This window comes from Megascapheus bottae, chromosome 1, assembly GCF_031878675.1.
Source record: "Megascapheus bottae isolate mThoBot1 chromosome 1, mThoBot2.hap1, whole genome shotgun sequence".
NCBI lineage: Eukaryota > Metazoa > Chordata > Mammalia > Rodentia > Geomyidae > Megascapheus > Megascapheus bottae.
In genome coordinates, this window is record NC_143509.1 from 49,235,511 (window position 1) to 49,250,952 (window position 15,442).

Sequence of the window (15,442 nt, forward strand, 5' to 3'; positions counted from 1 at the left end):
CCTAATGTATCTCCCCCAGATGCACAAACTTTATACTTTCTACTGCATTTTTGATGAGAAGTTCAGTTATTGAAGCCATTTCTCATGTTTTTTTCTTTAAAAATTTCCTTTTTCTGGACACAGAGAATAACCTATTGTGCTCACCTAGCATTCACAAAACCCTGGGTTTGATTCCTCAGTACCACATATACTAAGAAAGCTGGAAGTGGTGCTGTGGCTCAAGTGGTAGAATTCTAGCCTTGAGAAGCTCAAAGACAGTGCGACAGTGCCCAGGCCCTGAGTTCAAGCCACAGGACTCACACACCAAAAAAAATCTTTTTCTAATTCTTTTTTTTATTTTTTAGTATCTTTATGTAGTTGCATAAAATGGTTTCAATTCAACATGTCAATTTATGAGTACAATACACATTGACCAATGTTATCCTTTCCAAATTTTCCTACTTCTCTCCTCTGTGGCCTTGAGTCTGGTCAAAGAGATCAACCCTTCATAGCAATTCATAGAATTTATTTTCAAATTTTTCAATTTTAATAATCTGATATATTGAATGTTATGTGTACTACTGAAACTTTCCAAATGCCCTTATTTTACAGATTCTAGTGAGACACAGCGTGACTCATTTTTAGATGACTAGTAGATATTTGAGAAGCTATCATATTTTACAGATTGGTACTGGATTCCAATCTGTGTGCAAGGTTAGGTAAGCAAGCTCGGTGCCCATAAAACACTTGACAGTTTAGACAACCTAACATAGAAATATGTTCTAATTGTGTCCTGAAGAGTAGAAGGTACCATCAAACCAGAAATGGTAAGCATAACTGAACATACATACTGAAAACAAACACACGAAAGAGGTGCAAATAAATAGGATCATGGTTCCAACCCAGGTGGAGAAAATTGATGAGAAGAAATTCTTATGCAGAATATTTTTTTAAAGTCCCTCACAATCACAGAAGTAGTTTTCATTTCTCTACTTTTATCTTTATAAAATATTAATTGTGGTTTACTGAAAAGGCACAATCAAACCAAAACTAAAAAAAAAAGTTAGACCATGAATTCAGGTGTAAGAAACTTTCAATTTCTCAAACATCAACAAAATGATTTTCTACTTAAGATTCCAATGACTACCAAACGTTTGTAGACGTAATCACAAAAATATGTTGCAGTTATATTCCATAGTACAATTCCTCATATAAGCCAAAACAGGTTATCATAATGTAGCACATCAATATGATATAATTTCAGCCAAGCTGAGATTTAGTTTCATTTAAAAGCCCTCAAAAGTGATGACATTTTATGTGGCATTTGTTTTGTGTACCTAACACATTGTGTTAAGCAGAGGATCCCTTTGTAATACTTAATACACAATACTTCATGGAAAGAATGGAAAATAACCATTTGTGCACTAATTAATTTCATTTCATAGCTTGCTGATTCAACTTTCAAAGCTGTTATTTATTCAATTCCTCCCATGGTGAAGTATAGTCAACTCTTTAAAAAAGATTCCAATATATTATTCTAAAAAGAGCTATATTTTACTCACCAATGGCATAGATACTAAAATGGAAAAAGGGCACTTGACTCTTGCTTTTATTTTCTTGATAAATCAATTGCTTTCCATTTTCTCCTAGTCATGAGTAACATTAGTTTTCTTCTTGGATCCACCTTCATGGATTACAAAACAAAGTATGATTTTGTTTTTGCTCATTTTACTAAAGTAAGGCAAAGATCAAGCCACAACAAAAACAAAGTACGTATTTTTGTTACAGAGAATTCCAAAGAGCATCTAAAACGCATTGCATCTGGTTATTTACTAAGAGGAGAAGGAAAGGTAAAAATCTCAAAATGGGGTTATACATGCTTAAAACATACATGCCTATTTTCACAGGTAATTTATTCTAGAAACAGTGAGCACAGGAGACGACAAAGAAGAAAACTAACATGAAGACTAATTGGTTTTTTTTGTTTACTTTAGGAAACAGAAATCTATGTTTCAATGCTACTTATTCTAGCACAAACAATATTGAGCTGAAAAATGGGCTTGTGCTGAGGAAAGAATATTGTGGTCAGATCATTCAATTCTCCTGTTAGCTGTAAAGGGCTCATGCATTTCTAAACAGTGTATATGATGTTAAGCTTGATTATAACTAGGATGACAATATTTGAAGGAAAGCTGATGGGATCTGGACCCCATTCATAGAAATATAGCAAACTTTTCTAGATTCTGCAACTGAGAAAAAGATTTTCACATAAAGGAGTTGGTATTCTCTAAACTACAGCGGATGACTAATTTTCAAACTCAAAAGTGTGGAGAAAATTGTTAACTTATTTGCATTTTGTCACCACCTCCTATCACACAGCCTGGTACAAAATAGATAGGAGGTCTTCTCCAGATATTTGGAGCAAATTTGTCACTGCAAGACTGAACACACAAGTGAGGGCATGAAAGTCTGAGGTAATGGTACAGATAGCCTAGAATAAACTTCCAGCAAGAACTTTGTCAGTCTCTGTGTAGTTTAAGATGATGGCTTGTTTTGTTACCATACTTCTTCAGCAATGTTCTTATTTCAAGCATGCTGGCTAAAGCAGCAATGCCAGGTGCCGATGGAAATGTATATACCATGGACCATTTTAAAGTAATGCAAATTCTGCTGAAGTGTGATCATTTATCAGTTATTACTTGCAAGTTGTTCCAATTGTTTTAAGAGATGCCTGGCTAAATTGGCCATTATGAGACACATCTTAGACCTGAGTGGAAATAATGTTAGTATATCCACACTGTGTCTTCCTTAGTGAATTTGTGCAGGTATCTGCGTCTACTTTGTCTTTAGCTATTGGAACACTCAGAAGCAGTAACTGAAGAAATAATGAGGTTCATTCTAAAGGCAGGTGTGAAAAGCAAAGGTAAATAGAAGCTTTTTAAGAAAAGGAAGTGAAAAAAGCCACTACGAAGTTATTGGAAAAGTATCTGTAAGTGTGGAAGAAACCTACACATGACTAGAAAATATCTTTTCAAGTCTAAGGCAGACAGAAATGAACAGCAGGTGTTGCTGTGTAAACAAATTAAATTTGGTTGGAAGAAGAACCCTCACCCCCTCCTCTGTGCTCCTGGAAGCCAATCCATGCTGACTGACATCTGTCATTGAGAGGAACCTTTAAAGTAGCAGAGGACAACTGAGCAAAAGCTTCTGTGTTTCACAGAGTCTGTTCAAGTGCAAAGAGAAGCCTTGTGTAAACAGGGTTCCTGGCAGTGCTGTGTGTTAGAAGAGGGCTCCCTATGGCTGCTTAGGGACCCAGGTAAATTTCCAGCCTCCTTCCTCATCCCGACGCACGAAGGCTTGTCCCTGGTGGAAGGAATGAGTTTTCACATTGCAGTGAGGGCTCAGGGATGTGGAAAAGGCCATCTCTGTCTTATTGGGTGACACATCCGCAGAGTGGTAAGGAGGAACAGTCTGATGCCCCGTGAGGGGAGGTGGAAGCTGAGTTAAGTAGTGAAAATCCTCCCCTGGGTTAGCCTTGCAACACAAGTGAGAGGAAGCTTCACTGACATACTCCATGGGGGGCCGTTCTTCCCTGGGGACATCCTGTGCAAAGGGGGAGTATTTACTGGGGACTCTGGGGGGAGGAGAGCCATGGGCACTGTAGTTAGCTGATGCGGTGTCATCAATGGTGTCGAGGTCTTTCAACCCAAGTGTCTGAAGAACCCACGGGTCCACGGTGTTCCCGGGCTCTTCGGCATAGTGATGGAACTCGTGGGAAAGGTTCCGCTTTGCACTTTTCGGATGGGAGCTCTCAGCAGAAGCGTATCTCTGCTCTTTGGTTTTTCTCTTCCCCTTTCTGAATTTCCCATAGACTCTGAAGAACTCATCTGATGACAGCAGTTTCTGGAAACGTAATATTTGAAAATGACACTGCCTGTAAATGTTTCCAGTTATCCCAATTCTTTAGGGGAAAAATTGGGTTTCAATGTCTATTTTTCACACACATACACACACACACACACACACACACACACACACACACACACACACACATACACATATATAAAACTGGAAGGAATCGTTTGGGGTTGTAGGTTTAAATTTGTGCTGACAAGTTCTTTGTGTGGAAATTTCCATTCATATTTCTCTTTCTATTGGAAAAGTCAAAGGACAAATGATATCTTTAAGGTTTCCTCACAAGGAAGTGATCAGTACTATGGCAACAGTAATAGCAAGATCACAGAATGACCTCTCATCTGTAAGTAAATAAACTGCCATTGATTATAACATCAGCCCATCGATTATATGCATTGTCTCATTGGATACAGATGTTATTAAAACCTATTCTGGAGAAAACTGAGGCACAAACATATTTGGGGATTGCTCAGGATCCCTTAGCCTATATTTCAACCTACTAACTCTATTAACCTATTAACTCTTTTTTTATTTTTATTTTTTATTGTAATTAGTAAAAGGGTTACATGATATTTGCCAGATAGAAGGTGCATTAATTCACATACATTGATACCCTTTCACATGTCTTGTCTTAATTAAGTCTCTTTTAAAATGTCCGGTCAAAATATGAAATCTAGATATATCTGAAATGATAAGAATTTTTGTTGTTGTCTAAGATAGCACTTCCTTAAGAAATATTTATCCATCCTAGTAACCGGTACAAAGACATTGTTCTACAGGCTTTTGTCATTAGTTAAGTTTTCCATAAATGGCCTCCTTTCTCAAATCACTGCTCTGACCTTAGGGGAAAAAAAGATTATTACATACCTTGGCCTTTTCTTCCAGACATTTAACCAGAGTAGAGCTCAGGTATTGTTTGAGGTGATTATTCTCTTCATGTAGCCGTGCAAGTTCTTCTTCCTTCTGTACCAAGGTGTCTTGGAGCTGTAAAGACAGATAATGGGGAGGGCGTTTCACTGTGTTGACTCTGTAACTTTATAACAATGCTACTGCTCCTTGGCCTCCTTAAATTTGATTCTTCTCCTGTTTGCTTTGTGAACACAATTTCAAGGAGTCCTTATCCTCAGAAACCTACAATAAACCTACAACCTCCCACTACTTGATTGTTCAGTTTTACGCTCTAAATTTTTCATTCATCACATAGTATTTGAAGAGATTATATGACTTATAAAATTGTAACCACAGGGTGTCAGGTAGGTATGAAGGAAAATGAGCTACCTGCCATTGTTTAAATATAGAAAAAGTATTTAGGAAAAGGTTCAGTTCGACTCTTTGTACTTTTCTAAAAGAAAAATAAGATATATGCATGTTTAGTTTCTTCCAGTCTCAGATTTATCTACCTCGATGCCAGCTACAATGAACAACTGAAAAAGTAGTCATTGGGAAAAAGCAGTTATCATCTCATTCTTCTAGTAAACAATTATGACTTCTTTTAAAATACTGTAACATTCAAGAGCTCATTGATCACTCCAGCCGTCATCAGACATATGATGCATAAATATTCTCATTTCATACATGTGGCTCATATCTGTAATCCTAGCTAATCAGGAGGATGAGAACTGAGGATAGTGGGTCAAAGCTAGTCCTGGCAAGAAAGTCCATGAGACTCTTATCTCAAATAAGACTATTCATCCCCCCCAAAAAGCCAAAGTGGAACTTTGGCTCAAGAAGCTTAGCGATAGCACTCAGACCCTGAGTTCAAGCCCCAATAAACAGTAGCTATGAGGCATGTTTCCATAATTCTGAGTTTTCTTATGTGAGAGGAAGGATAAATATGAGAATAAGGAAAGTTGCCAGTATAGAGCACATGTTATGAGTACCTACACATACCTGCTTATTTCTGTAGAGTTGGGAGGAGAGTTGAGCTTCTTCCCAGGAGCAAGAGTCCAAAACGGGAAAATTTGAGTCACAGGATGATTCTATGTAAAAATGCAAATTAATAATGGAGATAACACATTTGTTGTACGTGTGCAATAGAGCTGTCACCTGATTTCTAAATCTCAATAGGCTCAATGTTTTTTCTAAAAATGCTATTACTTTCTCACAGTAAAATAAAAATTGTTGAAACTTTCGGAAGTCAAAGGCCAGCTGGGATAGACAAATACTTAAACAATGTATGTCAAACTGCTTAAAATTTGCACCCCTTGGAAATTGAAAGAACATTTCCTTCCATGATGTGTGAAGTGTGCAGATTAAATAAGAAAGACCTCATCTCCATTGTGAATTTATTCTAATACATACATATGGATCCCTTGTCTCCATCAGCAATAACCCTGAAATTTCTTTGTCTAATTTTTCTTTTTCTCTGTTTCCTTAGTATTTGTTGATGCATTGTTTTATTTCAAAATCAAATCTTATTCTGTGATGCTATCATCTCCCTAGCTGCTTATCTGCTTGCTAAATTTAATATGCTATATTTATTAGAATTCTATGTGGTAGTATTTTCAAATCTTAAAATTCATTCATTCATTCATTCATTCATGTAATTTGTTCCTTGCTAGAAGTTGAACCAAGGGCCTGACACATAGTAGACAATCTATTTGTACCACTGAACAAGGTTCCCAACTCTCATTTCTTCATTAAAACTATTCACATCTTTCTTCTTTGAAGATCATGATAAAAATAAATGATACTCATGCAGGGCCTGTTCCATCTATTTGCATTAGTACTTCTTAGGTTTTTGCAAAAAAGATTTTTTTCCGATAATTGTCAAAAAGTGATTTCTGTCAATCAGAATCTGATCTATCTCCTGCTCTAATTAAATTCCTGTTATTGAAGTGTATTTTTTATCCCAGTGGATTGATGGGTAAAGACATAACAATAAAATGTGACAAAGCAATGCGAGTTTGAATTGTTGGGCATTGTTTTTGCATTTGCTTATAATGAACAACTCTCCTGTGACACGTTTCCATAATTCTGAGTTTTCTTATCTTTTTCATAACCCCTCACACATACAGAGATGCATACACAGACCATTTAATGGTAGAACCAGTACAACAGATATTTAATTTTGATGTGTCTGAGATTTTACAGAATTTTAGCTTAGTTATAGATATTCCTTTAATAATTATAAGAATTGTTCAAAAATCTCCAGATTAAAATCAATTCTATATGTAATTATCCATCAGTGTTATACTTTTGCCTAATGTTATACTTCCACCCAAGATAGAATATGCGTGTGTGTGTGTGTGTGAGTGCCAGATAGGAATAAGAAGGAATTGTTTCCATTGATAGGCACTGATTTATTCATTCTTGCTTTTCTCTCATGCTCAGAAAAATCTCCTGAATTCCAGAACAAATGCTCCATTTGGTATGCTGATTCCATACTTCTGCTAAAATGTTTACAAAACTTTGACCCAGACCCAAACGCTGTCAGTGAGTTGAGAATGTTATGGAACTGGAACCGTAGGGAGTAATACATTGTCTAACACATGAGAAAGAAAAAGTCCATTTTTCACTTTTGGAAAGTCAAACGTAGCAACTTCTCAGTCCAGAAAATCCAATCTTCAGGCTAAGGTAAATCGTCTGAACATCTCACTTTCTAGAGTCCCAGACCATGATGCTTTGCAGCCATCAGGCTAGGAAAGACTTCAGGTCTATCAGTAAGGCAGAAGAGCAGAACTCACCGGGTGCCTGCGGTGCTTGTTGGGGCTCCCTGTTGTCCAGGAGACCAGCAGCCCAGAAGGAGACCCAAGTCTCCGTGGAAACATCAACACTAGACTCTGACGTTGTAGTGGAATGGGGGCAATTATAGTTCTGGCCTCCTGTGAAATACTGGTCTTGGCAAGGCAGAATGGTGTTCTGTGAAATCCAGTGACAAGTAGGCAGTGGCAGGGGATGGGGTATCAGAGATTCCAAGAGGGAGAAATGGGACAAACATAAAGAAAATAAAGTAGTGAAAACAAATAAACTTTCAACAAAGCGGTCAAGTATAAATTCAGATTAATTGTTAAGTGGCTTACTAATAAATATTAAAACCGCTTTTTGAGCACAATACAGATGAGTATTGAGTGGACAAAACTGATAAATACCCAAAGGTATTCTCCATTGCAGAGCTTAGCTTTTAAAGCTACTCAAAAATTAAATAAAAATCATTTGACTACTGATTGATGATACAAGCAATATATAGTTTTCTCCAGACAATATTCCAATGGAGTTTCTATTAACCTTGAAATATCAGAGAATAAACAATGAAACAAAATGTCACTATATAAACTAACCTCCATATTTTCACTTTGGATTCATTTTTCATGAGTCTGATGAGTAGAATGGATACGTATGTATGTATATATGTGTAAATATATGTATATATATTAGATAGATGCACGCACACATGTGTAAATGTGTGTGAATCCCAGATGTAATAAAGTCATTTTTCTATCCATGTCCAATTACTGATAGCATAACCCCAAGCAAACACCTAATCAAAGCTGCAAGAAGGAAGAAATGCAAACTAGAGCTCTATCTACTCCCAAAGTCTTTCCACCCACTAATTTCCTGGCATACATCCTACATGCAGTTCTGATTCAGTGAACACCTTTCTACTTCCTGCCCACCCCCAATCTTCTCAAACACAAAGTTTTTCCAATATCCAAGCAGGGGCAGGTATGCAGCCTTTCTGAGTTAATTTGTACAACAAAGGATGTGTCAATGTTTAATCAGATAAAAGCAATTCATTTAAACAGAACTCAGATTTGGATAAACCCTTTCTTGACCAGTATAGTTTTCTGTTGACTTGAGTTTCTTAGAATTAACAACAACAACAACACCCCACAAACAGGAGACAGATAAAATGAAAACCATCAAGTCAATGCAATTACACTTTGTTCCTGCTCCCAAATGAGTTAAATTTAGAAAATGCCTCTTCCTGAAGCCAGCACAGGTTGGGCAGTGCTGATGTGGGAAGTCCAGCCAACAGTTTATCTAGGGCTATTTTTTTTTACTCTGAAAGCCTGTTTGCTGACTGCTTCCTGGAGGCTATTATTGGAATCAGAGCTAAACTATTATGCAATTGACACCTGAGAGGAAAACAAACCCAAGGCACTCAAAGCAGTCCACTTGTGTTTGCAAATATGTGCATAATCTAGAGGAAGGGCGGTGTGAACCCTGAGTACAGGTGAAGATGCAAAGTTTGGAAGAATGCTGTATAACCAGAAATAACTGAGAGAAAAAAAAATACTAAGAGGGGAGCTAGGGTGAGAGAAGGAGGAGAGAAGGAGAGGGGGAAGGAGAGAATAGAAGGTAATAAAGGAGTAGCTGAGAGGATCCGTTTTCATTGGTAAGTTAGCAAAGAAATCTTGCTGGTAAGGTGGAACTTCCAAAAGCAAACTTTGTTAGAGTTCGGAGCCTCCTCCCTCCCCGTTTTGCCAGCCCCTTGGCAATTGCCTGCTCCCCTTCACTTACCATCTTGCAGTGGGAGAAATCCCTGCAGGCACTAAGCCCGCAGTGAACTTTTTTCTAAAGCCAGTGGGAGCTTTAAATGGGACGGAACGCAGGGGCTAGGAGCGATGAGTTCTCATCCATGAGAGCTCCGGGGTGGTGGGGGGAGGCTCAGGACTCCCGACCAGCCCGAGGATGTGGTGCCAGGCTGTCCGACAGGTGACGCGCGCTGAGGATCTAGTCTGCCCCAGCGCAGGGTTCTGGCGTCCACCGCATCTGGACTTGAGATGTGCGGACGAGCTCTGGGCTGGGGCTATGGGGTTTAGGCAGTATTGGCGATTCACTCTCGGGCCCCCGAGGGTGCCTGGCCGCTTCGAAACCCGCGCGTGTGCCGGTCAGCTCGCACCTGGGGCTGGGCGTGGCGAGGGACGGGCAGGGGGCCAAGTGGCTTGGCATTGGACCTCGCGCTTCAAGCCCTAGTCACAGCAGCCAGCGGGACGGGGAGGGGCAAGGCAGGGCGAGGCAGGGCGGGGAGGGGCCGGCAAATGAGCTCAGGTACCAAGGGCATCCTAACTCCAGAAAAAGCCCAAATCCAGGGACGGGAGCTGCCTTTCAGAACGCCCATCCAAGCGATCCTGCACTTAGTGTTTTCTTATCCCAGACAACAAGTTGGCATCCACTTGATATTTAAGGTTAAAAAAAAAAAGATGCATTTCTGAAATGAATGCTAAGTGTGAAGGTGACATTGTATCCACTGTACAATGTAAGCTGCACGTGAAAAGAGACTTTAGCTCCCTGCTAATCTCAAAATGCCTGGGTAAGACAATTTGTAACATAGAGAAATAAGATTTGTGGAAAGAATGAATACAATGAAAGTGTGCTCTTTGTTGAACCTCTTCACAAATACTACTATACAAAATGAATTCTTGCCATTAAAAATACTATGTGATGGGCCGGCAGTTTGGCCTAGTGGTTAAAGTGCTTGCCTAGCATGCATGAAGACCCGGGTTCGATTCCTCGGTACCACATACATAGAAAAAAGCCAGAAGTGGTGCTGAGGCTCAAGTGGTAGAGCTCTAGCCTTGAGAAAGTCCAAGGACAGTGCTCAGGCCCTGGTCTCAAGCCCAGGACTGGCAAAAAAAAAAATACTATGTGTCAATCCCTGGGGCTGGTGATTCATGCCTAGCATCCTAGCTACTGAGAGGGTTAGATTTGAGGAACATGGTTCAAAGCCAGTCTAGGTAGGCAAACCCCAGAGACTTTTATCTCCAAGTAAACAGGAAAAAGCAAGGAGTGGAGGTATGGCTCAAGTGGTAACTACTATTCTTTAGTGAAAAAGCTAAGGGAGAGCCAGAAGACCTGAGTTAAGCTACAGTATCACACAAAACATATGCATATGTGAGCATTTCTGAAAGTATGTAACTACCCTATCATTTCTCCAATATTTTGTACTCACACTGTTTTCTATTAGGCTTTGCAGAGAAGAAACAGGTGAAATGCCATCTTTAAATGCTTCATCTATCACTAAATGCCCACTTAACCCTTCAGCTTACCAAGGAAAGCAGATACTACAACCTGAAAATGAAGCAGACACTCCTACTGTCCCTGTTTACTGGCTAAGGGGTGAAGTTTTGAGATTAAGAAAACCAGTCACTGTGAATACAATGTGAAGTAACAGAAGTCTTACAGCATTCAGCTCCTCCTTTGCCTAAGACATTTGATTTCTCTTTGACTTCATTACAGACACTCTTCTAATGGGCATTAGACTGAGTTGTATTCTACTCAAGCTGTCTATTCTTAGAGATGAAGCCTTTAAAGAGGTAAGTAATGCAATTACCAATGTATACTGAAAATTGGGCCTTTAAGGGAGTAATAAATTGTAGAGGTCTATCTCAACAAAACTGAAGTTCTTACAAAATGAAGAGATACCCCTGAGGATTGAAGGGAAAGTCACGTGTCTGCAAATCAAGTAGGAATGATTCAGGGAGAGAAGAGAAAAAAAATCTCTGCCAAAACCTAGAACCTTGGTCTTGAGCATCCTAGACTCTAAAATAGCTTGCATGGTTTAAGGCCACTTCCTGTGTGACGTTATTGTTCCCACAGTGTACTAGTTTGTATGTGACCTAAGAGCTAAGAACCAACCTCCAGTTTGGGCTTGCATTGTTGCTACCCTCTAAACCCCCTGAATCTTTCTTACTCTTCACTGTTTCTCTACTTACCAGTTTAAGCCCTTAGCAAAATGGCTCATATACTCATTAAATGCTCTGCGTCCAAAAATCAAGAGGGGGAGGTAGGGAAAGAAAGATACCCCACTTGGTGGAGTTCTTGCTTCATACTCCAGTGCTATATATTTGAAAGGAAATACTTATGTGAAAAGTACCAAGGGTTTGGATCACTTTTTGGAAGATAGATGAGTGACTCCTTTCAGAATGACATGCGAGAAAGAGCAAACCCTCCCCCCACCACCACCATTGCCCTCACTGTAGAAAGGATGGGATACGGATGCACAGATCAAATTCTGCTGAAGTGATCAAAGCTGGTGATCTTGTTTAAGGTAAAGAGCTGCTCACACATTCAGTCCTGCCAAAATGCAATCTGTTTGACAAATCCCTAATTAGGCTGAGCAGCAGGGCAGAAAAAGGAGGGCTGTTCTGTTTAGGGGAAGCTGTCACAATTAAGTGTGAACCTCTGGGAGATATCTTTTTTTGGCTCCAGAAATAATACAAGTAGGCTACTGAACACACATGAGAAGGAAAAGATGATAGGTTGTCTATATAAATCTATCTAGATTTGAATATAAGTTCTATTCCCTGAATAAAAATTACCCGGAGTTATGTTGTTCGGATTTCTAAATCCTATCATTTCATCTCTCAAATTAGAATAGTGATGCCCGAAACATTCACATTAAAAACTGGGTACTTTTTAAGATGGCCACTGTCTACTCAAGAACCTGAGGGTCTTGAAACCAGATTGGGGAGAGAAATCTGAGAGATGATTATCTCTAATGAACTAGCAAAAAGTGAAGGTGTTGCTTAAGTGGTAATGTCAACCCTGAGCATAGAATTAGACCTGGGGTTATAACTCAGTAGAGTTAGAGTAACCAGCACAAAACAAAACATAACAACAAATAAAAACATAAAAAATATGACCACTTTTTAAAATACTTAGCAATTTCCACTTCCAAATTCAATGCTGTTTGATAACAAATTTTTTTCTTAGAGGTAGGGAACTCAGCTATTTGAAAGACATATTTTTCTCCCTTGTTCAAATAATTGAAAATGAATTTTATACTTATGAAATAAAGATTTTAAATTAAAATCCTCAAAATAGTTTGAAGAGTCAATGTAATCTTAAAGTTGGTGATCTATTTCTTAACAGATGAATGCTTTATGAATTGTCAACTAGTTGCATTATTGTGTGGTATTGTATATTTTGGTTAAATTAAATATTGTTAGACACAACTAAGTTAAATCTGACTTATGTGCATCATTTTATGTATTTAAGGTCCACTATTTGGTATGAGCTAATTAATATCTTTGTGAAATTTTTTTTAACTGCATCAAGTAACCAATTATGTAAAATCCTTTGGCAACTGTATCTCACCTGTTTGAAACAAAGAAGATCCCATTCCTTGTTGAGACATAGACTAGTCACAAACTCATTTGGATGTTTCTCTTTCTGGGAATAATAAGATCAGTTGAAAATTGCCATCTGTATTGTGTTTGAAGGGATACAGTATGTGAGCTGGGTAATAATAGGCCAGTTGTTAAAGCAAGGTTCTGCCTCCCCTCAGGACAAAGATACACAACAAAACAGGAAGTAATCTGATCTGCAAAGAGCTAAGTCTGTAGGCAGAGAATAGTAGAATGTGAGCAGATAGGTAGGCTGAGGAGATAAACAGACTGGCATATGGAATGCTCTTTCATTTCACCCCTAGAGAGCACCTTAATTGATTATCCTATTAGTAGATTCAGTAGCATGAGCAAGAAAGAATATTTCTAATTTTTCTTTATGAACATAGCTTTTCCCTGAAAGCTTCAATAGCTAAGTCTCTTGACAATAAAAAACAGATAATATTTCTGCTTTCATTTCTAGATAGAGTGTTACTATACGAGACATTTCAGTGCTATGAAGATTTTCCACTGGAAGATTTAATAAATGCATCTTTTTCTACTGTTCTTGGGACTTGAAATCAGGACCTCAGTGTTGTCCATGAGATTTCTTTCCTCAAGGCTAGTGCTCTACCACTGAGCCACAGCTCCATTTCTCCTTTTTGGTGGACAAATGGAGATTAGAATCTCATTATCTTTCCTGCCCAGGCCTTTAGTCAAGATCCTCAGATCTCAGCCTCCTAAGTAGTTAAGATTACAAGTGTGAGCCAGTGGTGCCCAGCTGTATTTGCAATTTTTAAATATCTATTCTGTTTGTTGGGCTATAGTTTTAAATTTCACCTTAACAATTATTTGTAGAAATCAGTAGGTTTTGACATAGACAGAAATTTGCATGCCAACAGAACATATGAATGTATTTCCACATAAACCAAAGAGCGTCAACTGTTGAATCTGGTAATAAAAATGAAAATTATACTCATAATAATAATAATTTCAGAAAATGGTAGCAGACTAACAAAACAGAAAAGTGAAAAGACCTGGATAAATTAAGGAGTAAAATGTTCCATTTGAGGGTTTAATCAGAATAGAACTGTTTCAATATGGAGAGGGGATTGTTAAGATGGTACTGTTTCTTTGAAGGTTTTAGCCAGAATACATATTAATAATTGTCTTAATAATTATTTTCAGCCATTGGCTGACTCAACAAGTGATTGCTTAATTGTTCAGTTCCATTGCATTTTACTAGAGCAATTTACATACTATAGCAGTATTCACAAATTTGAACATTCTTAGTGTAAGGGGAGGCATTTCAAAGATCAGTTATTTACTTCACATCTAAGAGACAACTAACAAATGGATAAGAAATCTGTATTCAGTTGGCAAATGGACACAAACCCTTCTTATACTTGATGGCATTACTTTCTGGTTTTCTCATCATAAAATGTTTCCAAGTTAAAATAAGTAGCCCAGGATTCTGGTTTCCTGACTGTTGGTAGGAGTGAGCCGTGTGATGTCTCCCACTTCCCACCTGAGATTAGGGAAAGCGAGCATCTCACAGGTCTACAACCAACTGTGTATGGGCATAGTCGTTGAGATGCTCTACTCTAGGGAAGCCAATCTGGACAAACTGAAATAAAATAATATCAATACCACTGGCCGTGGACTTTTACTTTGCATTGCACAGTGGTTAGAGATTGGAATGGCAAAGACAAGGAGATTCAACTCTGCTCCATACAACTAAAGGATGAACTAAACAATTATCATGGTTCATAAACATCAAAGATATGCTAGTCAACTGAAACTAAATAAAATCAATTTCTGGGCCTTGAGTGCCAGTATTTTCACAAAGTAGGGTTCAGAGCTTTCTTTTCTTGAGAATACCCTCTCAGGGACTTGACTCAAGGAGTAGATGGCTAAAGAGGTCTGAGAGGTGAATTGGAGATGATCATATCATTTTGATATTTCCTGAAGATATAGAAATAAGGAAGCTATTGATTGTTGCTGTCAAAAAGATTAAGAATACAGTAGTAAAGCAGGACAACTGGGATTTCAGTCCATGGAGCCCTGGAATTATAAAGTAAGATCACTTGAAAGAATGTGATTCTTCTACCAAAAGAAAAATTTTAAAAAAAATAATAAAAAGTACAAATGGAAGTACATGAACCTATAGTAAAGCTATAATTCCAAGCTTTTAAAATAAGAAAAACTTGTAAAGTATTAACTAAGTTCTTCAAAGCTTATTGTTTTCTGGTATGATCCTCTTATTTACAGTGAAGTCAAGACACTTACTTAAAAATTGCTTTAAAATTCTGAGTTTGTTCCTTGTCAAACTCTGCTTTCCATGGTTTTCATTTTCCAAATGAAAATACAATGCCAACCTATATCCAGTAGATATACTTATATATTAGCATTTTTTATTTTAAAAAAGGATTTGGCATTACTGGGCAATCATATATATTTTAAAATAATCGAAGTAAACTAGAGAAAATCATATTTAT

The 15,442-nt window shown here is 38.0% G+C and overlaps 1 protein-coding gene across 1 annotated transcript in view; it reads right to left on the reverse strand.

The window, feature by feature from the left end:
* Window positions 1-2,156: 2,156 nt before the first annotated feature.
* Window positions 2,157-15,442, reverse strand: part of Gmnc (geminin coiled-coil domain containing) — a 30,873-nt gene continuing 17,587 nt past the window's right edge. The window contains exons 2-5 of the mRNA XM_090331799.1: window positions 7,581-7,755; window positions 5,785-5,873; window positions 4,762-4,878; window positions 2,157-3,882 (exon numbers count right to left, since the gene is read on the reverse strand). Coding sequence (XP_090187925.1) covers window positions 3,274-3,882; window positions 4,762-4,878; window positions 5,785-5,873; window positions 7,581-7,755 — 990 coding nt within the window. The 3' untranslated portion in view covers window positions 2,157-3,273. The remainder of the gene's footprint in view (window positions 3,883-4,761; window positions 4,879-5,784; window positions 5,874-7,580; window positions 7,756-15,442) is intronic.